The following is a 24,475-nucleotide window of genomic DNA, read 5'->3' as shown; positions in this document are numbered from 1 at the left end:
CCACAACTGTACCACTAAATGAGCTCTCAGGAAGATGTTCGTGATCTGTGATTGAAATCTTCATTTTAGCGGTTAACCTGGTATGTTGATTTTCACCTTTACATTTCATATGCAACATGTGAGATTATTTATGTAAGTAATGAATTTAGTATGTTTATATATTTTAATATATATTCAAAGGTAAGCTCCATTATGAGGAATTTAAAGTCATGTAAGCATCGAATGTGTGTGTGTGCGTGTGTATTTAATGCTTACATGGCTGTAAATTGCTGGTATGGAGCTTACCTTTGAAAATAAAATAAAAAAAGCTCAGCGTCATTTAGTATGTGCAAAGCTCAGGCTTTCAGTTTGAGAAGTTCTTGTTTACTGCACTTACTATTGTTCAGTCATTTATGAGATCTGAAAATTTTGATGTTAAACTCCTCCTAGTTTCCAAACTTTTGGGCATAAACTGTTACTGGTTTTAGCAGAGTTATTATATAGAATCTTTTAGAGAGCTGAATCCTCAAGTAATACTACAGTTAAGAGCAATATTCTGTTTTTAAGGTAACAAGCAGAAATGGGTGCCACTTCATTTGGATGATGTAAAGCCAGATAGTCAAGAAAGACCAGGCTCTCGAACTAGCTCAAGATCTCACCTAGAAACAAGCAAGTTAATAATATCTCATAACAACAGACGTAATGAGATGAGAAGTAAGTAGTTTTCAATCTCTTTGGTTTTTCTTTATGGCGAATGAAGGATAACTTAAAAGTTATTGATAGAACATTAGCATCAGCTCAAACAAAGAAATAGTAGGGACCAGATAGCTGAAAATGCTATTATTTCCCCAGCCTGTTTCACCACCCCCATGGATAAGACCACATGTGTAGGTATTAGATTGGCTATTCATGTTGGAATTTGACTTTGCCAATATTAGAGAAGCTAGTGTCAGTATTTGCTAAAAAATAAATTGTATTGTAGTTTTATTGTAAGTTAATTATTCCATTAGAAAACTTTATTTAAATACTTACTATCAGATATTTTTTGAACCTCTTAGGAAATTCATCAGAGTTGTAATGTCTTGATTCTGCTGAGTAACTGAGCTTGAGAACAACCTGTTTTTAYGGTGTATGCTGATGCTCTGAACCAAAGCCTTGTATTTTTCTCCTCATAGCTACCTACTAGGTCTTGGGCCGCGGTTTCACAGTACAGAAACTTTGTAATACCTTCATAACCTACCTGCTTTGTCCTGCTCTACTCCTATTACCACAGCTTGTTGCTACCAGCACAATTGCTTATGGAACTTTGAATTTTTCTTTGATAGTTCTACTGATGTTGGGGTTTTTTTGTTGTTGTTGTTGTTTTCTTTTAAATTGGACCAATTTTGTCAATTGTGGGCCTTGTTTCTCAGCATGGTCCCACCAAAGGTAATCACTAGCACAACAAAGGGGGAGAAATAGGCAACAGCTGGTACTGCTTCTGAATAATTCTTTATAGTAAAATAACATCCTTGGATGTTCTGAATATTGTTTGTCRGAAGGCAGAAATCTTAGTCTGTGTGTATCTCCTGGCTTTATATATTTGTATTTTAGTTTTAGAAACACAATATGCATTAACAGTTCAAGTGTTTGCTCAGCATAATAATTGGTGCTAGATACTACTGAGATCAGATTCGTTTGTGATACCATTTTAAGAATATTGTTACATGGGTTTGATACAGATATATGAGGAATAGAAAGGAGATTTGAAATTTTTACTAGTGTATCACGTTTTTCCAGAATATATTTCTCAGGAATTCCATGATCCAGTGAATGGAAACTTGTAGAACAAACTCTGCCTCAAGTCTATGGTGGTTCAGGATGAGTTCCAGTGGAAAAGAGAGTGTAAACCTCTAATGCTCCTTGGAAACGCTGGCTCTTAAAACTGGGGANAAAAAAAAAAAAAAAAAAAAAAAAAAAAAAAAAAAAAAAACACCCCATGTTTCAGGCTTAAATAAAACAGTAGTACATGAGGGATTCTTTGAGGTTAATTATATATTCTGCAGTGTCATTTCCTTCAGCCTTTCTGAAAATTTCAAAAAGTAGAGATGTATGCTTTTCTGTGCACTGTTTTATACTGTGCTATTTAATTATGATTGCAAGTGTTGTGCTTCTTTTCTTAAAGATTGGCGTCGTGATAGAGACAAGAGAGATGATCATGATGAAGTGTGCAGTGTGAGAAGCGAGGGTAGCAGTGTTCGAGGATTCTCCAGAGGCCGAGGACGAGGCCGAGGACGAGGCCGAGGGCGAGGCAGAGGAAACCCTAGAAGTATGCAAAGAAGTAGATGTTTAGTAAAAATTTTAAAACTGTTTAATACTAAGGTTTACACATGAGATAGGAGTCAAAAACAATATCCTGTTACTTTATGTTGTTAAGTAGCTTGAGATACTTTGAAATCAGGTGCTGAATTCTGAACAGTAAGTAGCAATGTGTATTGTGTTTTTATCTTAAAATACTTTGTATGCTGAACTTGTAATATTTTTTCATCATTTTTATTCTATTTTCTTCTTTATTTTGAAGTAAACTTTGAATATTCAGTTGGTTATCAGGAACTATATGGTGAAAGAACTGACCAACCATTTCAACCTGAAGTTAACACTACTATGATGTATTACTATGATGATGGAACAGGAGTGCAGATGTATTCTGTGGATGAAGCACTTCTCAAAGAATACATTAAACGCCAAATGTAAGTAGATTGCTTAATGTACGTATATTTTCGGAGAGATGCATTTAAGATAAAGTAACTTAGTTCAGATAGTGTTTGAACTCTTCCATATACTGATGAAGATTAAGACATTTCAATTTAACTTCTCGATCTGACAACTACTAGTATATGTTTGAATTTGTTCGCTACGGAGGTGGAAAAACTGGGTGATTGCAAAGTGGAATTTTTAAGGAAGCTGTTCTGCATCTTGTGCTGTAGTCTGGCTCTAATTCATATACCTGCTTTATTTATGGTACCTAGCCCTCTTTTTTTGTTGTCATGTGGCTGAGATTTGGATGTGCTTGTGTTTTTGAGTATTGCTAGTCTGTTTGCCTGTAAAGCTCTTCTCTGGGTAATGTAGCTAGAGGTTTCCCTTATTTACTCTCAATTTCGCTTTGAGAAGTCTTGTTAGTTTTATGTTTTCAGAGTGCTTCACCTGAAACATCTAACTGAAAGAAAGAGAGAAGTTTTGCAATGATACTTGATTTTTCAATAATCTGAAATATTTACTTTCTCATGTACACCATTAAGGAATGAGAAAACATCTAGAAGACTGATTGTCACCCTGAGGCATGTCAAAAAGGGCCTGGAACCCACTAGCTCATTTTAAAAAGACAGTTTCCACCACTGGCAGATGTTTCATCTTCTATACTTGCAGTGGCATTTCTGTGATGCCTTTGTGGTGGATTTTTATTGCCCTTGTATTCCATAAAGCAACTTGATTATTTTATTCTTGCTTCTTTTGTTACAGTTGACGCAAAAGGAAGAAAAAAGCCTCTTTAAGGGCAGAAAGTATCTGACATGTGGCTATCAACTTCAAAACTTCTATTGCAGTCTTTTTTGTTACTCTTGCTGCCAGGCCCTTATGAGACCTGACAGTGGACATGTACCCCCATGTCAGGATAATCGGCCTGCACTGTCCTCAGACAAGTGAGGGAGGAGCACAGACACTCCACTGTTGGCCAGATTTCTGGGCATGCAGTGTAGAATCCAGACCTTCTAAGGTAGGACATGATGATGTCCCGCTCTGCTGAGAAAATGTCAGTTACAGCATTGGTCACATCTGACTTGTGATTATATTTGTATTTTATTTTAGCAACAAGAGGTTGGCAGGTGTTCATAAAAGACTTAGCGTGGCTGGTTAAACAGAGTCATTGGTTGCTTATCTGATGGAGAATCCTAAGATGCTTGGGTTATGGAGTTTGGTTCTCACAAGAGAGACTCTTGAGCAGGTTTAGAACATAACTTCGCAATTTTTGTACTCCTTTTGAAAAAATGGTGTTTTTGTTATCTATTCACTTTTATTGCATTAAAAAAGTGATGGGAAACCAAATTTATTAATCAGTTGCCTATTAGTTTCTAAAAGGAGGTGTTTTTGTCTGTCTGCCGTCTTTGGCATATTCATTTTTTTTTAACTAAATTATGAACGTATATACAGAATGAGGCTACTCTGCTAGTTCTGAGTTCGTTACAGAGTCAAAGATAAATGAGGATATGTTAGAGGAGTAAGATTGTTCTGCATGCTAGTGTATTGATGAATTTTAGAACTAGTTACCAGTTTCTTAGGAAAAATCTTAGAAACTACGTGCAACTGAGTTRATTTGCAATTACAGTAAGCAAGATTTTTTTTTTGTCCCAAGAAACAGCTTGATGTGTGAGGAAGGAGGAATATCTGTATTACACTTAAAGATATCTTCAGTGCTGTTTATTCTCATTTGAAATAGTTGGCCCGAAAAGTGTCTCAGTGCTTAGGAACTCTTCAATTTGTAACATATAGTAAAACTCCATTGAACTCATCTTCTTAAAAAAACAAACTCTAGTCATGCATTCAAGTCTGCATCAATTGAAAAATAAGTAAAAAGACTGGGGAAAACGATAAAGAAAAAACAGTGGGGAGGTTTCAGATTTGTTCTTCTACGTGGAACAAACTTGTGCAGAGTCTTCGTTTATCATTAATGGTCTTTCAAATTCCCTTTTCTAGAGTGATGGACATCAGGTGAGGCAGTTTGAGTCAATTTCAGTCATTACCCATTCCTGTTTGTGGAGTTTTTAACTAGGTGAATCSGTGAATCATTACAAGATTTTACCTGTACTGAATAATTGCAAAGGTAGTATTAGTAAAGTGCTGGTACGTGGCTTTTGTACTTGTTTATCTTCTGGACTGGGAGAGGAAGAGAAACATAGCATTTCAAAACTATATAGAGAGTTTTCTTGAAAGAAACCTGGCTCCTCTTTGTGCATAGTTGCTTCACTGATCAATTAACTTAGCTCTGAATAGGAGCTTAATTCTCTGAAAGCCTTATTCTCTTCTCCAGTTGCTCCAATTTACTGAGAGTGGTTTCATTTATCATATGTCTTATTGTCCAGCTTTGAGGCTTTTGTAATAATTCTGTCTTGGAGCTGAGAATTTCTTAGAGAGCTTTTGCTTCCTATTTCCTAAGCTATCAAAAGTTTTAGAGAGAAACAGTATCAAGCTTCTCCTTGGGTCAGTGATGGCGTCACAGTGCTCTCCTTTTGGTAGCTTTTCCTGTGAGCCCAGCTTCAGCAGGGACTCTTAGCATTTCATACTTTGAAATTAAAATTAACTTCATTTATATTTGCATGGGCCTTTTTTTTCCCTCAGCATTTTAATGTTCTCTTTGCTTATTATGCACTGCATCTGTCTCTTTGCCATGGAATTTTAATTGCCCTTCATTAAACTCCTTACTGCCTATGTTCTTCTGAACCTGACAGGGAGTAGTATTACTTGGATTTAATATGCAAACTCGTGGTATGATGTGCAGACTTTGAAAGGCCTGTTTTTTAAACATCATAATCAAATTGTTTTTCCATTCCTTTTCATAGGATGTCTTCTGGCTTCATTGCTTTGTATGACAGATCATGATTTGAATTCCTTTCTGTTTTGCTTCACTTAGTGTGAAACATCTTGACACCAGGATCATTTCATACATCAACTTCATTGTTTAAGATTTGCCTTTCTGTAACTTTAACTTCATTGTTTAAGATGACTTGTGTTTCTTTTACTTCTTTGTTCCTCATATCTTTTGTTCTGCGGTATTTTCAGATTCCTTTCAGAGTCAGAAGTGGTCCTTATGCCTCTTCTGTTTATCCACTAAATATCATTCATTTTTTTGGAGTTTACCTTTCACCACAAACTGTTAACCCTTTGGCCAAGTTTAATGAAAAATAAAAAAAGTTATTTTTGTTTTGTGGACTGATACTGTTATATGAGARATAACTTACACCCTGACTGTAAGCAATTGTTGTCTTCCATTTATATGGAGGCTAACAGAATATTTTTTCCTTCCGTTCATGTAAGTAAAAAAGGGTGAGAAGTGAAAGAAAAATTGAGCATAGATTTTCCTTATGCAGTTCATATACGTGAATGTTGATACTGGATCATAAGTCACTCCTAACATACTGAGCACTGCTGTTCTATAATTCTTTCCKATAATAACAAACCTGTTGAAAGAACACTTTTGTTGATAGCAAAGTATGCTCAATTTAAATGGAAAACTTTAACAAGCAATACGTAGGTTACTATTTTAGGATCTTCTTCAACCAATAATGGGCTCATATTTGCATGTATCTCTCTCCAGTGAGTACTATTTTAGCACAGAAAATTTGGAAAGAGACTTCTTTCTGAGGAGAAAGATGGACCAACAAGGATTTTTACCCATTTCATTGATTGCTGGCTTCCATCGGGTGCAAGCTTTGACTACAAATGCTACACTCATTTTGGAGGTAAAATAATTCAAATGTGTGTATGTAGAAATTTACTTAGTTGATTTTATGCTGTCACTTAAATGTAATAAGTCTGATTTCTTTAATAATTTCTTTAATAAGAAAAATCTGTTTGCAATGACAAGAATCCAGTAAATAGACTATAGAGGGACAAGGTGGATTTTTTATGGATAAATGGGTATTTATCTAAATTACAATGTAATTTACACTTTCTAAAGCTGAAATGATCTCTCTCAACAATGAGTTTCTGGGCTATGCTCAGGTCTCTTCACAGTGGCAATTATTGCTGTTTTCCTTGGGTCCAGACTGACTTTTTCAGCAGGACTAACCAAATTGTAAACCTGTTGGCAAACAAGAAAGTGGAAAACAGTTCTGTAGAACATACGTGCTCTTTGGCCCCTTTTCTGCGCTTTCCATTGCCTCTAAAAGGRTGAATCTGAACTTTCTGCTGACCTTGCCACTGTATGTTGCTCAGTCCTTAAGCCAGGTATACAGGCATGCCATACTGCTGCTGCGGGGAGGGAGGGCACTTCTCTGCCTCTGGCACTAAAAGCTGTTGCAGTGTATTAGTGATCTGACCAGAGGCAGTGATATTGCATATATTTGAGGTATCACCCTTCTTGCATGGCTCTAAGACTCTGCAGTTCTGTAGTTGCTTGCTGATGTGAGTGGTGGATATATAGACATCATGGATCCAAAATAGGAAATTGGAAATTGTGGTTTAGAGTCACCAAGACTGCAGGTTGTTCAGGTGTCAGTGTCATGAGGAATGCAGCTTGGGTGCTGGTGAGGTTGGTGGGAGACAATTTAATTTTCTTCCAGCTTATGACTATGGTTTTTGACCATGCATTATCCTACTGTAAAACAGTAAGCCTTTCTCAGTTATATAATCTGTTGTCTGATCCTTTAGATTGTGTTTTGTATGTGGCCTGTTCAGGCAAAATAGGGTCTTAGTTTGTTATGTTTTGGGTTCAATTGAGGATATTTGGGAGAACTAGGGGACTCATTAAGATGCCTTATGTGCCTTTTTTAGATGTACTGTTCATCTGAGGAATGCCTTGTTACACAGTTATCAGGCCAGGTTAAGGAACACCTGAAGCATTTATTCATGGTACCCAAAACAGGCAACACAAAACTATAGAGGCCTTGATGGGGCATGGGGCAATGAAAGGAAAAAATATTTCTGTGTACTTACACTAAAGTTCTGTAAGAAAAATCTTCCTTCTTTGGCTGAATTTATGGTCTTCGTGAGGGTAGTAATCACCCTTCAGACTTTTGTCTGTCTCTAAACCCTTCAGGCTGTGTTTGGTGGAGATAATAGCTTTTGTCAACAGTGCCCCCCCCCCCCCCCCCCCCCCSCAAGGTGGAGCTGCCCTCCAGAAAACACTATCACAAGCAACTTTGGAGTGCTGATCTTGGATCACTCCTGGGCTTACTGTTCTAGTGTATGTTAGATTTTACACCCAGTTTCCCTTATGAAGTCATCTAGGAAGTCCAAGCAAATTTCATTTTTGACCGCAAAACTTACTGTTTCCTCATTTTCTAAGAGACAATCTAAAATACCTTTCTTAATTGAAATAAGAGTTCCCTTGCTACTTCGGAAATGCGTATATCCTTGTTAGACTAGAAGGTCTCACATGAACTGTGCTGTCTAGTGAGCAACTCTTTGCTACAAAGAAGGATAAACTCGTATTTCTCCCTATGATCTTTGGAATGTCCCAGTGTGGAGTGTCTCAGGATCTTACTTTCTGTATTGGTCTCCGTGTAACATCAGACAGAATGAATACTTGCGCTGTGGCTGTTAGCCTGCTTTAGAACAAAGGAGAAAAAGGAAGAGGAATGCAAGGGGTTGACATTTGACTTGAAGAGACAATAATATGAATAGGAAGGTGAGGGAAAGGGATTTGGTGCTCTGACACAAGAGATTGAAAATTGGAGGTGGGCCTACTTGATCCAGTGAAAAATTTTTGAATGGATGTTCTCGGAAGGAAAAGGTTAGCTACCCTTTGGGTAGTGGTTTGGAGGAAAAAGCACGGAAGTTCAGATTTCTTTCTGAATTATTGTATAAAGAGATGAATATCTTGTGTCCATGGAGAGAATGGTGCTGGATAATATAACATTTCAAAGTTATAATATGCTTATCACACAGGCCCTACAGGATAGTACAGAAGTCGAAATTGTGGAACAGAAGATAAGGAGAAGGGTTGATCCAGAAAAATGGCCAATTCCAGGGCCGCCTCCACGTAATCTGCCACGAACTGACTTTTCTCAGCTCATCAATTGCCCAGAATTTGTACCAGGCCAAACTTTTGGCTCGCTTACTGGTAAAGGATTTATTTTATAGAAACATAAGTTTAGGTCTGTGTGTTTAACTTAGGAAATGATACTTGTGATACTGATTTCTTAACATACACTATACATGTGGTTATGGTTTATTCAGCTGATAAGCCTGTCAGCCTTGCAATTGTCAGTTCACRCAGTCACTGGTGTGACTGTAGATAAAAACGTATTTTATGTGTTACGGCTGTCAGTATTCTCAAGAATAGGATGTGATGGATTACTGTCCTTCATTATTATTAATATAATATGATTAATTGTTTTAAGTTAGTCATAAAATCACATTCATTTTGTAGAGTTAACGCTCAGTTGCTATTTGATGCATCCTGGTTTTGGATGGGAATTTCATTCACACTGTTAATCGGGAGATGGCTTTGCTGACGATCTTTGGCAAGTAAATCTTAAAAGCTGGTAGGAAATAAGTGGGAAGAAAGCAGACTGAGTTAGGCACCCATCCATAGAATTGGAGGACAGTGTGGAGAAGACACGTCCTTAATGATGCTATTCTTGTCTTCTGAATAACGGATAATTTCTCTCAGACTGTTAGAGACATTTCTCATGTAAGTAAGTTGCCAAAAACTGATCTTTCCCTAAAATATTGAGTGAACTGTGAGAAGTGATTTCCTAAAAATTAGAAGAAATTCTGCTGATCAATGTCATGTTTAACCATGGAGGTAGAAGAACAGTAGCTGCAGTTATAGGAAAAAATAATGGAGCAATAAAAAAGAGGATCTGAAGTACTGTCTTCCAATGTTAGAGTCTGCACCAAGTTCTCCAAGAATGAGAAGCCCACTGAGTCCAAAGGAAAATACTGACACAAGTAATTTTCAGACAATGTCTAAAGGATTGTCGACCAGTTTGCCTGATCTAGACTCTGAACCTTGGATAGAAGTGAAAAAGAGGCATCGTCCTTCCACGGTCAAACCAAAGGTAAAATCAAAACAACTTTCAGTTAAGTTTAAATTTAAAGAAAAAATGCAAAAGCTTTTTTATTGTTTACCTACTTTTGGAATGTACTGTAAAATGTCTTTCACACTAATATCTGTGATACTTGATAGTGCAATACAGTTAATACGTTCAATTTTCACTCCTATCCAGATTTAGAATAATTAAGTGCATTTAAAGTCCTGATTCAAGACTCACTGAAGTGAAAAGGAAATATATCCTTACATCTTTTCTTTTTTTTTCCCTTTCCTGTGAGGGAGAGCTGTACCTGTTCATTACTGAAGTATTTGTTGTCATGTGTGAGAATTGTCCTAAAAGCTTTGGTAGAATTATTAAAGCTTTGTAAGCTTGATAAATATTTGAAAGTGGCTGTATCATTTCTAATTCCCATACATTCATTTATTGGAAATGTCCTATAATGTTCTATTTGGGTAATCTCATTATCCAATTCAAATACAAAATACATCTTTTTTTCTTATTTAGGAATGTGTTCCTACACCTGATCAAACATCAAATCAACAGCAGCCCCCTCCACCTTTAGAAGAACAAGAACAAGAGGAACTTGATTTTTTGTTTGATGAAGAGATGGAACAAATTCAAGGTCGTAAGAATAAGTTTACTGATTGGTCAGACAGCGATTCAGATTATGAAATTGATGATCAGGACATAAACAAGATTTTGATTGTAACACAGACACCACCATATATGAGAAAACATCCTGGTGGCGATCGTACTGGCAACCATGTATCCCGTGCAAAAATTACATCAGAACTTGCTAAAGTTATTAATGATGGTTTGTACTATTATGAACAGGATTTGTGGATGGAGCAGAGTGAAAATGATGCTACTATGAAGGTAATTATCTTAATTTTTGACCTTAAACCATACCTTAAAACCATGTCCAAACGTATTCTAAAATTAATTTAAATTATCTTAGGTGTATTCGTATTTGCTACAGATTTTTGAAAGGAAGTTGACAGCAGTAGTTGAATTTACATGTCAGTTGGAGTCTTTTTATTTTGATGATACAGTAAGCAGTTGAAAGTAGAACTAGCAAATTTCCATTCTGTTGTAGATTCAGACCAAACCCAATGAATGCGTATTTTAAAAAGATATTTTTAATGATTTGGTGATAGTTCAACTTTTTCAGTATTTTCTTGTTCTATGAATAGCTTATTTAACAGTATTTGCAAATCTCTGATATTGGAAAGGGGGCATATTTTTGGGAGAAACTAAAAAGAGAGGAAGATAAACTCCGTAAAAATCACTGTTATTTTCAGGTTTTGTTCACCTTGTAGCTTGTCAAAATGATAGCTTTGTGGGTAAATGAAATTTTAAATTGCACATCTTGTTTTATTATAGAAATCCTTTCAATTCCTAGCCTGTATACAGGTCTGTAACTTTGAGGCTTTCAAACTTTGTGAGGAGATTGACAGCTTTATGTGTTTTTTTTTTTTTTTTTTAATACCAAGCAGCTGTAAAATTGACAACAGGTTAGTAAACTTCAGCACTTTGTAGGTACAGGGCCTGTGGAGAATTCTGCAGTTACGTCACTTACTGCTCTTGCTTTATTGAAAATAATGTCTTTTATGCAAGTGAACTCACATACTATGTGTACAGAAATAGAAAGTTTTCTAAACGGTAAGTAGTGTAGGGGACGGGCTTTGTGCATAAGGACAACGGTGGGTTGTAGAAGAAAAGGGGAAAGTAGCTTATAGGACAGTGGAACATATGTGTACAAAAAGGAGCAGATAAAGATAGAAATGTTGAGAATGGGGACAAGAAATGAAGGTAGAATTCAAAACATGGAGTTTTTATTACAAAGGAAGCTGCCAAAAAAACCCAGGTAACTGGAAGAGGGCCGTGGGCAGCAGTACCTGACAAGAGAAGAACGTACGTGGAGCAGGTGGTGCGATGTTCTTGACCATGATTTAAACAAGACTTTCCATGCACATTGCATGTGCATATACATCCCACCCCACACTTTCACTTGAGCAGGGACACGAAGGATTTGAGATGGTGTCACTCATCTTGGAAAACTCAGTTCTTTACCAGTTTATGTTAAAAAAGTTAAGTTTAAGAAAATATAGCTGAGCACTTTATTTATGTGTACTGGCTTTTCTTTTGATGTTGTCTGAGGAATAAAGAGAGGCATCTCCTTCTGCTCTCTGAAGTTGGTAACACCTTCCTTGTCGTGCTCACTGCAGAAGGAAGATGGTTTGGGGCTTGGCAGGGTCTTGGTCTTCCATGAAAAATCACATGTAGATGGTCTCATCTGCCTCCACTTGCCTATTTATTTGCATAACTGTTTCTTAACAGCTAACACAGTCTAAATTGTATTAGAAAGTTATATACTAAGTTGTTTATGGCAACTTTTTTAAATGTGTACTAAAGATTCCTTCCATATTCTTTAAAGGTTGAAATAATTCTGTGTTGGCTGTGTATATGGTTAGTTGTGTGTGAATTCCAGCTTGCTTTTTTTCTCTCTTACAAAATTCAGCCATTCCTCAGGATGATATTATCATGCTTTGTGTTTACAATTTGTCTTCTCTAATTCAGCAAGAGATTGAAAACTTTAAGAAATTAAATCTCATTAGTAAGGAAGAATTTGATAATCTTGCACCTGAGCCAATTGCTGATCCAACCCAAGAAGTTGCTCCAGTGCCCTCAAAGTTACAGAAAGGTAAATGATATATATTTGATCTTTAGAATCCTAGAAATAAAGAACCCCCCCCCTTTTTTTTCCTTGCCTTCTGTAGTATTTTAATTTGGGCTCTATCTGCAATCTGAGGAGCTTTTTTTCTGCAAAATGGTCAGTTGTTTATCAATATCATAGTTTCCACTGCGTTAGAAGGAAGCAATATAAATTCCTTTCAGTACTTTGCAGGATATGCATGAGCATCAGTAGGCAGTGTTCTTCTGTATTGTTGTTACTGGATATCAACATCAGGTGCCTTGTGTAACTTGCCATTGCAATATGTAAAGTAATAGTTATGAAATGTTTTCTACGGGGAGACAGAGAACAGGGAGAGGAGGAAGTGAGATGAGAAGAATTTTCTACTTGTATCATAACATTASTGATAAATCACAAATCTTATCTTTGGACATATTTCTTATGTACTGCTATCAACATTTACTAGGATGTATGCTATAATGTCTTTAAAGTAGTTTAAAAATAAGGCCCCAGTAGCTTACAGAAAAGCAAGATTGTAGTTACACTTTTTCACATATGTTTTTCCATTATTTTGCTATTGTAAATACACAAGAATTTGTACAACTAAAAGAGAAGCTGGTAAGAGGAGGAATTAAATATTTTGACAAAGGCATACTGAAATATCTATTTCATCATTTTGAGCAGTCTGTCTGTACTTTTTGTACACCAAGTACTTTGTTGATTCAGTTCCCCTAGGAAGGATGTAGTTGACCTAAAGTGATACAGGCCTTTAGGAGACTAAATATTAAGGGAGCCTTCTGAAATCTTAAGTTTCTTTCAAAAACTTCTAAATTTTCTGCTCCTGCTCCCCTTGGGCATGTTGGCACAACTGCCTGTACGGCTATGCTGAGCCCCTGAGGCTGGACATGATCACTGAGTGGGGAAGCAAGGGATTGGGAGGGGGGTAGATGAGGGGGTTAGGGTGCTTATGCCCCAGCCAGGGGGCTGGAAAACTCTGAGGCTGTTGTGTTGCTTTGTAGAAGTGTGAGTAGTTAGTAGTAGGGAAGTATTTGCTTTTTGTGATTAGGTCTAAGGAAGGAAAAAATTTTATTAGTGTTGCATACTTTGGAAGGTGTAATTGGCTTTTAAAAGAAACAAGCAAATTCTTAAAATTGTCAGGATTGCCCTAAAAAATAAAAAGGTAAATATTAAGACTAAAATTAGTAAAACCTTTAAATATGTATGAATGCTTAAGAAAAAGTGCTGCTATGACTGGATTTATAAGCCTTTTGCTGTAGGTTTTAAAATGCATTTTATAACCACAATTACCAAAATAATAATGTGCAAGCAAATTTTGAATGGCATGCAGAATGGGTAAGACAGGGTGGATGTCACTGCATTGAAAGGCAACACTTAGTTTTGAGTTAAGGTCAGGAGAAAAAGTATGAGAGACAGCAGCCCGCATACATCAGTGCTGATGTTTTTTAATTCTACCAATGTTTCTTGTTTAAATAAGTATTTATAGAAGCTCTGTGGGAATGTCGTCATTTTTTTCTTTTTTTCTTCTTTTTTTTTTTTCCTCCACTATTTTGGGTTGCTTTAATGGAAGCTTTTAGAAACAAAGCTTTTAAATTCATGCTGATATTAGATCAGATTATCAATGTCAGCAAATCTTTCAGAGATCTCATATTTTTCAAACGCTGATTGAAAGTGAGTGAGGCACAGTTGCTGGGGTGTGTGGTTTTGTTTTGATTTTTTTATTTTGTGTGCGTTCTTATAGTTTGCTTTTTGCTCCCCTTCCCCCCTGCCTTGCTTACAGATTTAAAAGATGAGCAGACTTTTAAACTGGTTGGTGGTGCAGAAGTACCTCCAACAGCACCATTGGCTCGATCACTACCAACAGCAGTACCAGATTCTCCCCATGTTCACCCCGCATTCATCCCACGGACACCTCGCACCCCCCGGTTACAGGATCCCAGCAAAACACCAAGGTTCTACCCTGTTGTTAAAGAGGCAAGATCCATTGATGTAAAGGTAAACAGACAGACTTTAACACTTTTTTTAAAAGCATAAAATGTAAGCCTGTAAAACTCTTCTGTCTGTTCAGATATGACAAGAATGAAAAGGCAAGAATGAAACACATTTTTTTTAAATTGGTTTTATCTTCAAACAATTTACCATATTCATTCTTTCTTTTATTTCTACAAAAATGGTATCTGAGTTTTGTCTGTAACGTCTCTTAAAAGCCCATGATGGAAAAAGTATAATGTCTAAAGCTTTTGAATTGGTTAGATGAGATTAATCTTTAGATTATGAAGCTGGAGCTTTGTAACTTCATAATGTGTTATATATAATATAAAACTTCTAGACCTTTGTTTTGAAAGGGAGAAATGAGTGAAATCAAAATAGAGAAATAAATACTTAATTTATTTCCTTAGACTCCAAGAAAAAGAAAAACACGACACAGTACAAACCCACCATTAGAATGTCATGTTGGTTGGGTGATGGATTCCAGAGACCACAGGCCAAGAACTTCCTCTGTGAGGTATAGATATATTTTTCTCCTTTTGGTCATAGAAATTTTTTATTGCAAGGTCATTAGTTCTTGCTACTAATGGAGAATTTTACTATAATAAGTGAGAATTTTATAAATATAATGGAAGTAAGAAACAGCAGAGGAGGAAATGCAAACGGGACAAAAAAGGAAACTTAAGATTTCAAGAGAATGAAAAGAATATAAGCCCATTTGGAAGTAAGCTAACTTGCCTATACTCAGTGTTTTTTGTTGATCTAGAAAGTAATAGCATTAATATTATTTGAGGTACTRATGTTCACTTCAGTGACTTCATTTGCCTCTTAAGTTTTCATTCAAAATCGTGCATTACAGCATTAACATTTAATCATCATCGTCCAAAACTGCCTGTTGTTTTTTGAAACTCTAGCACAGAAATTGATTCTGAAGAAGCACAGTGTTTATAGGACAGAAATACTTGTTTTTATCTTCTGCAGTTCCAGTGCTTCGCCTTCAGAAGTAGCTCCGTTAGCAGGAGGTTACGAGTGTACCCCCAATTCTCTTCCAAAGTTTCAGCATCCTTCCCATGAACTGTTAAAAGAAAATGGCTTTACACAACAGGTGTACCACAAATATCATCGAAGATGTCTAATGGGTGAGACAAGAGAAGTGTTTCTGGGAGTTATCACCTGTTACCTAATAATAGTTTTTCTCTGTATTGGTCCTCATCCTTAATTCTTTCTAAGAAAGGATAACAAAACTTGTTTTATATCTACATTTTATGAACTCTGCTTTTCATACAACTTTGAACTCCATGATATTATTCAAAACCTTTGATACTTTGCCACAGTCTTTTCTGCGTTAGTATTTGTATTTAAGAGGAGCTACTTTATTAACTATCAAACTTAATTTCAGCTCTGAAATTATTATTAAAATATATTTGGAAGGTTTAAAGTTGTACTACTAGAATATCTTGCATGTATGCTACTAATGAAAAAGCATTTGAAAAAGATCCTACTTGTAAAATTAAAAATAGCTTTGTTTGTTTGTTTGTTTTTTCTTCCCTCTAGAGAGGAAACGGTTGGGAATTGGCCAGTCCCAGGAAATGAACACACTTTTTCGTTTCTGGTCCTTTTTTCTCAGAGATCACTTTAACAAGAAGATGTATGATGAATTCAGACAGCTCGCTCTGGATGATGCAAAAGAACACTACAGGTATTAATTTTTTACAGGAAGTTAAAAACCATTTGAGTTTATACTAATGATTATGAAGTTTACATATAATCGGAAGTGAATGGTTTTTAGTTTTAGCTTTGACTGTCTAGTATCCTTAAAATAGTAGTTGCCACAAGTTATTTTAATATCAAAAAAGTCTGTTTTTTTATATATTCACGCTTTGCAGATAAATAGCTGAACACATAATATTTCCTTACTTATCATTTGTCCTAAATTCTGTGAAATCAGAGTTATACAACAACTTTGACTTGTTGGCTGTGTGAAGTCAATTCTACTGTACCTGTAAGATTTCACTTCTGTAAGTCAGGACATTCCTAGCCTCATTAGACTTGTTCAAAAAGCTRCTTGCCTTTCAAAAATACTGGAAAAATAATCAAAATGAAAATTACTACTTCCCATTTCGCTCTGTCATTTTTGTTCCCTCTTTCCATCCACTGCCCTCTCTTCTTTCCCCTGTATTTCTCTTGACCAAAGAGACAGAGTAGCTCAACGTTTTGAATGCCAACTGAGGCTTGAAGTTTGGATATGTTTYCTGAGAATGCAGAGTAATGGTCCTCAGGATGAAGAGGTAGCTTAAATAAAATTTTGTACCTCTGTTGCTTTGTTTATGCTCTGTAATCATCCAAGGATATGTTTACCAGGAAAAATTTCAGAAGGCTCTTAATGGGACTAAGGCAACATCAGATGAATGGCAGAACAGAAGYTATGTCCTAGCTATGTTCATTCTTATGGCCCCATCTTTGCCAAAAGTATAGGGCATGGTATACTAAATGGAAGTTGATTTCAGATTCTTCCAGAAAAAAATGTTGTTTTTGTCTATTTGATCTTTCAGAACAATGTTTCAAATAAGTGCCACTAGAACATTGGGCTGGCATAAAAAAGGAGAAAAAAACTATACTATCTGATATGTGGGTGGTATGGAATGGAAGTTTAGCAAATTTTCAAGGGATTGCTCAGTGACGGACTTCAGAGCAAGCCAACAAAATGTACAAACATTAAAAATAAAAAAAAAAAAAAAAAAAAAAAAAACTTAAGTCTTTGGTTGTTTTCAAATGTTGCCTATGCATTACCCATTGTAGTAAAAATAAAAAACATTTTGCTCAATCCAGTCCGGTTTTCACCTTCAGGAAAAGAAGGTACATGTAGTTCTAGACCTAGCAGATCTCATTTTGAGAGATTTTTTTAAACCCCAGGAAACTGGAACTAATACATGGAAATTCCCCAGACCAAATGTTCCTCAAAGTTGTATTAACTGTCTGGTCAAACCTTGATTTTAAAGGTTCCCAATTTCATTTTATTTCATATGTTCATAATACTGTCTGTCATCCTTTGACTGAAGGAAATCAGCCATCAAATAGAATTAAAGGCATGCTTGTGTGTGATACAATTTGGCRTTATACAGAAATCTAGCAGGTAGCCTAGGTACTGAGAGTCATAGCAAAGCAACATTCTGCCTGGGCCAGCTTAGAAAAGCATTTCTGCTTTTTTGGGTTTTTTTAATTTTGTTTTGGTTTTTAATCTTCACCTGGCTGCCCAAGTCAGACTATATACATGCACTAACCTGCTAAGAATTCAGATTACTCTGCAAAGCATTTGGTCCAGAAGTGAAAAGAAGCCAGTAATAAGGGGGAGAGATGAACTTTTAGCAACAGTTTTCAGTGCCTTTCCACACTTCAAAGGTGTGAGTAGAGCTGGAAGAAGTTCTGAGTATGGCAGCCAAGCTGATGAAGGGTAGGGACCAGCTTCTATATAAGGTATAATGAAGTTAGCTAGCGCTCCTCAGCTTAGAGGAGAGGTGACTTCAGGAGCGAATGACTTAGGTGTGTAAGACGGCTGCGTGGAGCACAGGGTGTATKGAGATGAGTTGTTTACTGTCTGTTACAAGAGCTGATGGGCATGAAATGAAGCTGGGACATGCCAGATTCAAAACAAACGATAGGAGGTCATTTTTGCTGAAGCGCTKGAGCTACGAAGCTCCTTGCTGTTCGGTGTTGTGTGCCTGAGTGCCAAAGGGGCAGCCAAGGCCGGTGTGTTACTAATGCTGAGCCAGAAGCCTGGGCTGTGAGTGTGGGGAATCTAATCCCCTGATGATGGATTAGACTGACCAGTCTGATTATGCCTGTTCTTATGTTGAAACTATTCATATATGCAAACATATCAAACATGAAGGCGTTTGTCTTCCATTTTGTATATATGTAAAGTGTGCATAGAGCATAAGCTGAAACTGCTGTGAGAAATATAGTTTTCATAAATCAGTTTTGGCTGTTATAACTGTTTCAGAGCAATAGGGTGATGAAAGTGGATGGGAAAAGGAAGTGTTTCTGTGAGTGAGAAAGAATAAAACGATGCCACTTAATAAATGCAAGGGGTAAGACTGAAAGTTAGCATTATCCTGAGTAATTATAATTGTATGCATAAAATTTCCATACTTATTTGTTCTTACAGGTATGGATTGGAATGCTTGTTTAGATTTTACAGCTATGGCCTAGAAAAGAAATTCAGGCAAGAAATCTTCAAGGACTTCCAAGAAGAAACAAAGAGGGACTATGAAGCTGGTAATTATCATAGGCCAGTCATTGCTCACACCATAGTAACTTCAGTTGAGAGGTAATCCCAAATCCTTGGCACTGACTTGTTATCTAAATCACCCGAGATACATGTATATTCTTTTCAGCGTTCCTTTTGGCTTATAATTCTCTTTAATAGGTAGTCACCAGTGAACAGTTAGATAACTAATTAAACCCAACTTCGTAACTCTGTAAAATCATCTTTTTCTGTTACTAGGTCAGCTATATGGACTAGAAAAATTTTGGGCTTATCTAAAGTACTCTCAATACAAGACTCCAGCCATTGATCCCAAACTACAAGAATACCTTAATAAATTCAAAAAACTGGAGGACTTCAGAGTTGACGTAAGTTTCGAGGCCCATTTTAAATGAAATATTTGCTGTGTGAGTATTACTGCAGCAAGGTAGTGTTTCACAGAATGGTCAAGGCTGGAGATACTCTGGTCCAGCCGTCCTGCTCAAGCAGGGTCACCTAGAGCATGTTGCCTGGGATCGTGTCCAGATGGCTTTTGCATATCTCCRAAGATGGAGACTCCACAATCTCTCTGGGCAGCCCGTTCCAGTGCTCTGTCACCCTCACAGTGAAGTAGTTTTWCCTTTTGTTCAGACAACTTCCTGTGTTTCAGTTTGTGCCTGTTATCTCTTGTCCTGTCACTGAGCACCACTGGAAAGAGTCTGGCCCCATCCTTTCTACGCCCTCCCTTCAGATGTTTATAGACATTAAGATCCCCCCCCCAGCCTTCTCTCCCCAGACTGAGCAGTCCCAGATCCTCTCAGTCTTTCATCGTGTGACAAATACTACAGTTCGTTAATCATCTTAGAGCCCTTTGCTGGACTCTCTCCAGTAGCTCCACATCTCTCTTGTACTGGGGAGCCCAGAACTGGAACAGTACTCTASGTGTGGCCTCAYCAGGGCTGAGTAGAGGGGGAAAATTACTTCCCTGAGCTGACTGGTAACACTCTTAATGCAGCCCAGGATACCACTGGCCTTCTTGGCTACAAGGGCACATTGCTGGCTTATGCCCCAGTTGTCCACCAGCACTCCCAGGTCCTTCTCTGCAGAGCTGCTCTCCAGCAGGTCAGCCCCCAGCCTGTACTGGTGCCTAGGGTTAWTTTTCCCTAGGTGCAGGACTCTGCACTTGCCCTTGCTGAACCTCAKGAGGTTCCTCTCTGCCCAGCTCTCCAGCCTGTCCAGGTCTCTCTGAATGGCAGCACAGCCCTCGGGTGTGTCAGCCAYTCCTCCCAGCTTGGCATCATCAGCAAACTTGCTGAGGAGCCACTCTGTCCCCTCATCCAGGTCACTGGCCCCAGTACTGAGCCCTGGGGAACTCCACTCGCCACAGGCTTCCAACTAGACTCTGTGCCACAGATCACAACTCAACTCACCTCACTGTCCACTCATCTAACCCACACTTCCTGAGCTTGCCTATGAGGATGTTATGGGAGACAGTGTCAAAAGCCTTGCTGAAGTCAAAGTGGACATCTGCTGCTCTCCCTTCATCTCCCTTCATCTACCCAGCTACCTAGTTTCAGACTCTGACCTCATTTCACAAAAACAAGGCTTTACAAATCCTGTCAATCACCAGAAAGTTAATATGATTAAAACAAAAATGCAAATGAAAAATGCATTGTTTTGTTCTAGACATTCTTTTGCAAACTAAAGTATGAGGCTGAGGTATGGTGATAAGAACATAAATGTTGATCCATTTTCATTGTTTAGTGAAATACAGTAAATAGCAAAAAATACATCAGGAAAGTCTTTACTGATCTAATAATATGAAATGCTGTAAGTGGACTTGGAAGGATTTTTCTACTCACTGCAGAGCTCTATTCATCACCTAGTGAGACACATGCCTTCTACACTACTATGTTTAAGAATTTGGCAGATAGTTAATGTTCTGCTGGCAGCTTATAACTGAACTGTAACAGCCATTGTCCTCACGGAGACTTTATTTGCTGCACACCAAATTAAGGGCCTAATTAATTAATATTCTTTTTTGCTGCTTTAAGTAGGTAAAAAGGTAAATACCTGATCTTACAGAAAAATCTTAACCAGCTACTAATGTTTGTTTTCAGCCTCCTATTAGTGAAGAATGTGGCAGAAAGAGACCCTCTGCTGCAACAGGTGAGGATGTGGGTCGTCRCAGACATCAGTCGAATTCGTCTTCTAAAACGCTTCTGGCAGCTAAACCCACGGCTGCCTATCAGTCCCACGTGCTGGGAAGTGTCACCTGCGGGAACACTCTACAGCCTGTTGTCGGCCTAGGCCAGAACAACCTTGCCACGAAATCAATAGAAAGTGACATACCAGAGAAATAGACTGAAGACAAGCTGGTGCCCTTGCGAATCAACTTTTGCATCGTTATTTTAACATGGAGATCTTCAAGGGGCACCAAACTATATGCGATTAAAAATGTCTGGGAAGACAAAGGGATTGCATTTTTCTCTTTCACAAGATTAAGTTCCAAAACACTTACCTTGGGAGGGCTGTTCTTGATTTTGGGATCATCAGAAGGATCCTAGGGAATATTCTTTGGCTTCAGTGTTGCTTTCCTCAAGCTTCTGTTTACAAAAACTGCATTCCGTACATATGCAAAAAATACTTTGGGGATGCCTTACATTTCAGCTCATGTTTCTTAAGAAAGGTATGATACATTCATGTTATTTACTGTGCTTTCTTTATCAGATTTTTCCCATTATTTGTATTTTATCAGAGCCAAAAAGGTTATATAATTTTAAATGTAAAGAAAGGATCTATGTGATTGGTTTGCTTCTGAATAAGTAACTTTAAAAAGTATGTACCTTTTGTGTGAAAGCATACAAGAACGTGCAGCTATATAAAACTGCATTTCTGGATTCTATTTAAAGACATAGTTTATATATATATTTTTTTTCAGGGCCTCCATAGTTAGTGTATGGAGTTTGGACATAAATGGGATAATTTTACAGACACTTCCTTCAGTGATGGTTCTTAATAGGAATGTAAGCAACAGTAAAATACAGAGGAAAATGGATCTGTTGATTGCATACCCTTGAATTAACATACAGTATCTGCAGTTTGTGCAGGTTGTTAGAACAGCAAACAATATTCAAAATACTTTCAGTTTGAGAGGTTTTTTGATTTGAATTTTTATGGTTGTAAAGTGCTCTAACAGGAGAGATATAACTTCTTAAAAGATTTTTCCCCCTATGTTGACTAATAAAATTTAGTTTGAAGGGAAACAAACTATTCCTTTTAAACTTGTATTTTTTGCTTTATTTTGCAATATTTGAATGATGTTCTACTTTTAAATTGCTCTGGCTAARAGTAAATAATTTTAAACAGATCTAGAAGTAGTTTCACTGAATGTAGTTATTGAATACAAATTTATTTCTGTAGCTGAAAAATAGGTATGTTTGTACCTTGCACTTTCTTACTAACTTTGATTTAGAAAACTCAAAAGAACTGAGCGCATAATTATCTCTTCCAAAGGTAGGTAAGAATAATGTCAGCTTTTTGTTATTGCAARTAACAGAAGGCAGAAAAGCCTTCAGTTAACTGTAAAGTTAACTTAYTAGAAGTTATGTCTAACACCAATGCCTTAATCCTCAAAGGTGTCCTAACTGACTGAACATCCATATACGGAGTTCTGAATTTTTATCAGATTTCAGAAGTTSTTATAAATCAAGTCCATTAATTCTTTAGTCATTGTCTTGTGAATCTCAATGGAACAAATTATGAATGTTTGCRTTGTAGGTGAACATGTATTAGCAGTGGCCTTCCCAGTTGTTAGTACAGTTTCAATTAAAAAAAAAGCCTTTTACAAGTGGCCTATTCAAACAGAAAATGAACTAGCACATATAAATGTTTTAAGTAGCATCTTTTAAAGSTGCTGAAGTCAAGCATCTCAATTCTGTATTTGATCCATGCTTTTACTATCCAAGAAAATGATGCAAATGTAAATTTGGATTGAAACTGTATATAGAAGTGATAGACCTAACATATTTCCTTTCACTTTTTCATTGAAACGTGTGCATATTTAGCTTTGTGTGTGTGTGTAATTTTGTGATATCTTAYAAATTTTATAAAAATACAAAAAAAMCCCTAATAGTGTTGTGTTATCAACTTAATTATTTTGAAGAGTGAAGAAAACCTGGTAAGAGTCTAAGGCTGCAGGCTTGCGTGCAAACTTCTGTTTGCTCTGGTGCGTTAGGGGAGCTGGCGGTTTAGACTGGAGTGGGTTTTTGGAATGTGAGGCAGCTTGATTTGATACTGGTTTTTTTGTGTAACTGGGTATTTTTCAAAGCAAAATCTGACAAATGAGTGATGAATATGGCTATAGGCAGAAGGCAGTGAATACCTTCCCTGCTGTCTGTCCTGTTATCAGACTTCTCTGCAGGGCTAGTTGCTTAAACAGTGTCCTTTGATTTAGGTGGATAAAATCACCAAAGCCTGTTTGCACCTCTGGTTAGGTTTAAGAATATCCCCTTCAACTTCACAAGGGCCTGATGTTGCTCCCTCCCTCCTTGCTGCCCTTGCAGACTGCTGAAAAGAATGAGTTACTGTGCTGCTGTTCACTATCCTAAGCTGAGACAGAAAACATCTAATTTCAGAATAAAACCAAAAGAGTTTGCYGACCAATAAACTGGTTTCACTATGTGGCTCCAAGTGGTTACACACCTTCCAGTATCTGGCGTATCTGTTGCAGGGCTGTAAGTGTCCAGCATCCTTTCTGGTGGCTGTATGTCCATTCAATCCAACCTTCAGTTTGYATCTCTTAGAATGCAACCAATCATAAGAATAGTCTATTACTGAATATTCAGCAAGTTTCAGACCTTTTTATATGTCTAGAAATGCTTCTGTGTTCTTAATAAGGAACTTAGTTTGAGTTTGTCTTTTCTCTTTATTCTGCTAAGAAATGATTGTACTACTTTTTCAAAACTGTACCAAGCGTAAAATTCACTGATCRGGATTTTTTTTTTCTTTAGTTATGCTCAGAATACTGGATTTTAAAGGCTTTTTAGGGAGAGAAGTGAAGAATTGAGATCTCTCTTGTTCTTGATGGAGACTTCTTTTTTCTTATAATGAGTAGCAGTACCCCATCTGCACTGTGATTGTTTCCACAGTTTAATGGGAGTTTGGGCTTCGGTGGGTGATACGCCTTGGAGTGCCTTGTCCATATTCTCTGAGAAGGCACTAGCGTAAAGAAGAACCAGTTTGTACTCATAAGGGCCTGTGCTGTGCACAGACTTCGCTTCAGGCATCACTGCTGTTCTCTGAGCTGACAAACTACTTCCTCAGTTCCAGGCTGAGGAAGAGACTAAAYATTAGCTGAAGTTCTCTTTCTTACTGAGAAATCCCACAGCACTGCTATGTCTGAAAGYGTTCTTGTCTGCTATCTTCATCCTAGAGTTTGTGTGTGTTTGGGGCAGGGGGGAGGAATACAGTTCCTTTGGAAGCTACACTTCCACAAATTCCCCTGCAGAACTTCAGCRCGATTACAGAACATGTGTGAAAAGGCAGCAAACAAAAACCCACCCCACAGGGTGGGGGGCTTGGAGTTACAGCTTTTACTTTTTTCAGGTATTACTGTTATTTGACCTAAGTAGTAAGAAACTTCATAGTGCAGGTTAAATAGCAATGGCTTAACATTTTAAGGAAATCTAAGCATCCAGATCTAAGGTAATGTCTTGGGTTTGTACCTTCCGAGGTGATGAGGGTTTTTTTTTTTTTTTTCTTCCTACAAAAAAAGTATCATGCCCTCAAACACCTAAA

The 24,475-nt window shown here is 37.2% G+C and overlaps 1 protein-coding gene across 1 annotated transcript in view; it reads left to right on the top strand.

Annotated features, from left to right (window-relative positions):
• The window catches only part of LARP1B (La ribonucleoprotein 1B), a 36,766-nt gene extending 14,001 nt beyond the window's left edge, over positions 1–22,765 (top strand). Inside the window, exons 5-19 of the mRNA XM_085318157.1 lie at positions 547–693; positions 2,144–2,287; positions 2,540–2,708; positions 6,326–6,470; positions 8,620–8,794; positions 9,565–9,737; positions 10,236–10,607; positions 12,312–12,435; positions 14,225–14,439; positions 14,844–14,950; positions 15,415–15,572; positions 15,988–16,132; positions 18,599–18,708; positions 18,938–19,065; positions 20,797–22,765. Of these exons, the coding sequence (XP_085174283.1) occupies positions 547–693; positions 2,144–2,287; positions 2,540–2,708; positions 6,326–6,470; positions 8,620–8,794; positions 9,565–9,737; positions 10,236–10,607; positions 12,312–12,435; positions 14,225–14,439; positions 14,844–14,950; positions 15,415–15,572; positions 15,988–16,132; positions 18,599–18,708; positions 18,938–19,065; positions 20,797–21,039 (2,555 nt within the window). The 3' untranslated portion in view covers positions 21,040–22,765. The remainder of the gene's footprint in view (positions 1–546; positions 694–2,143; positions 2,288–2,539; positions 2,709–6,325; positions 6,471–8,619; positions 8,795–9,564; positions 9,738–10,235; positions 10,608–12,311; positions 12,436–14,224; positions 14,440–14,843; positions 14,951–15,414; positions 15,573–15,987; positions 16,133–18,598; positions 18,709–18,937; positions 19,066–20,796) is intronic.
• Positions 22,766–24,475: the final 1,710 nt, after the last annotated feature.

The sequence above is a fragment of the Rhea americana genome, unplaced genomic scaffold (genome assembly GCF_003343005.1).
Source record: "Rhea americana isolate MKP2758 unplaced genomic scaffold, rheAme1 scaffold_116, whole genome shotgun sequence".
NCBI classification, from domain to species: Eukaryota; Metazoa; Chordata; class Aves; order Rheiformes; family Rheidae; genus Rhea; species Rhea americana.
The sequence above is the reverse complement of the archived record's forward strand: the minus strand, read 5'-3'. Positions and strand labels throughout refer to the sequence as shown.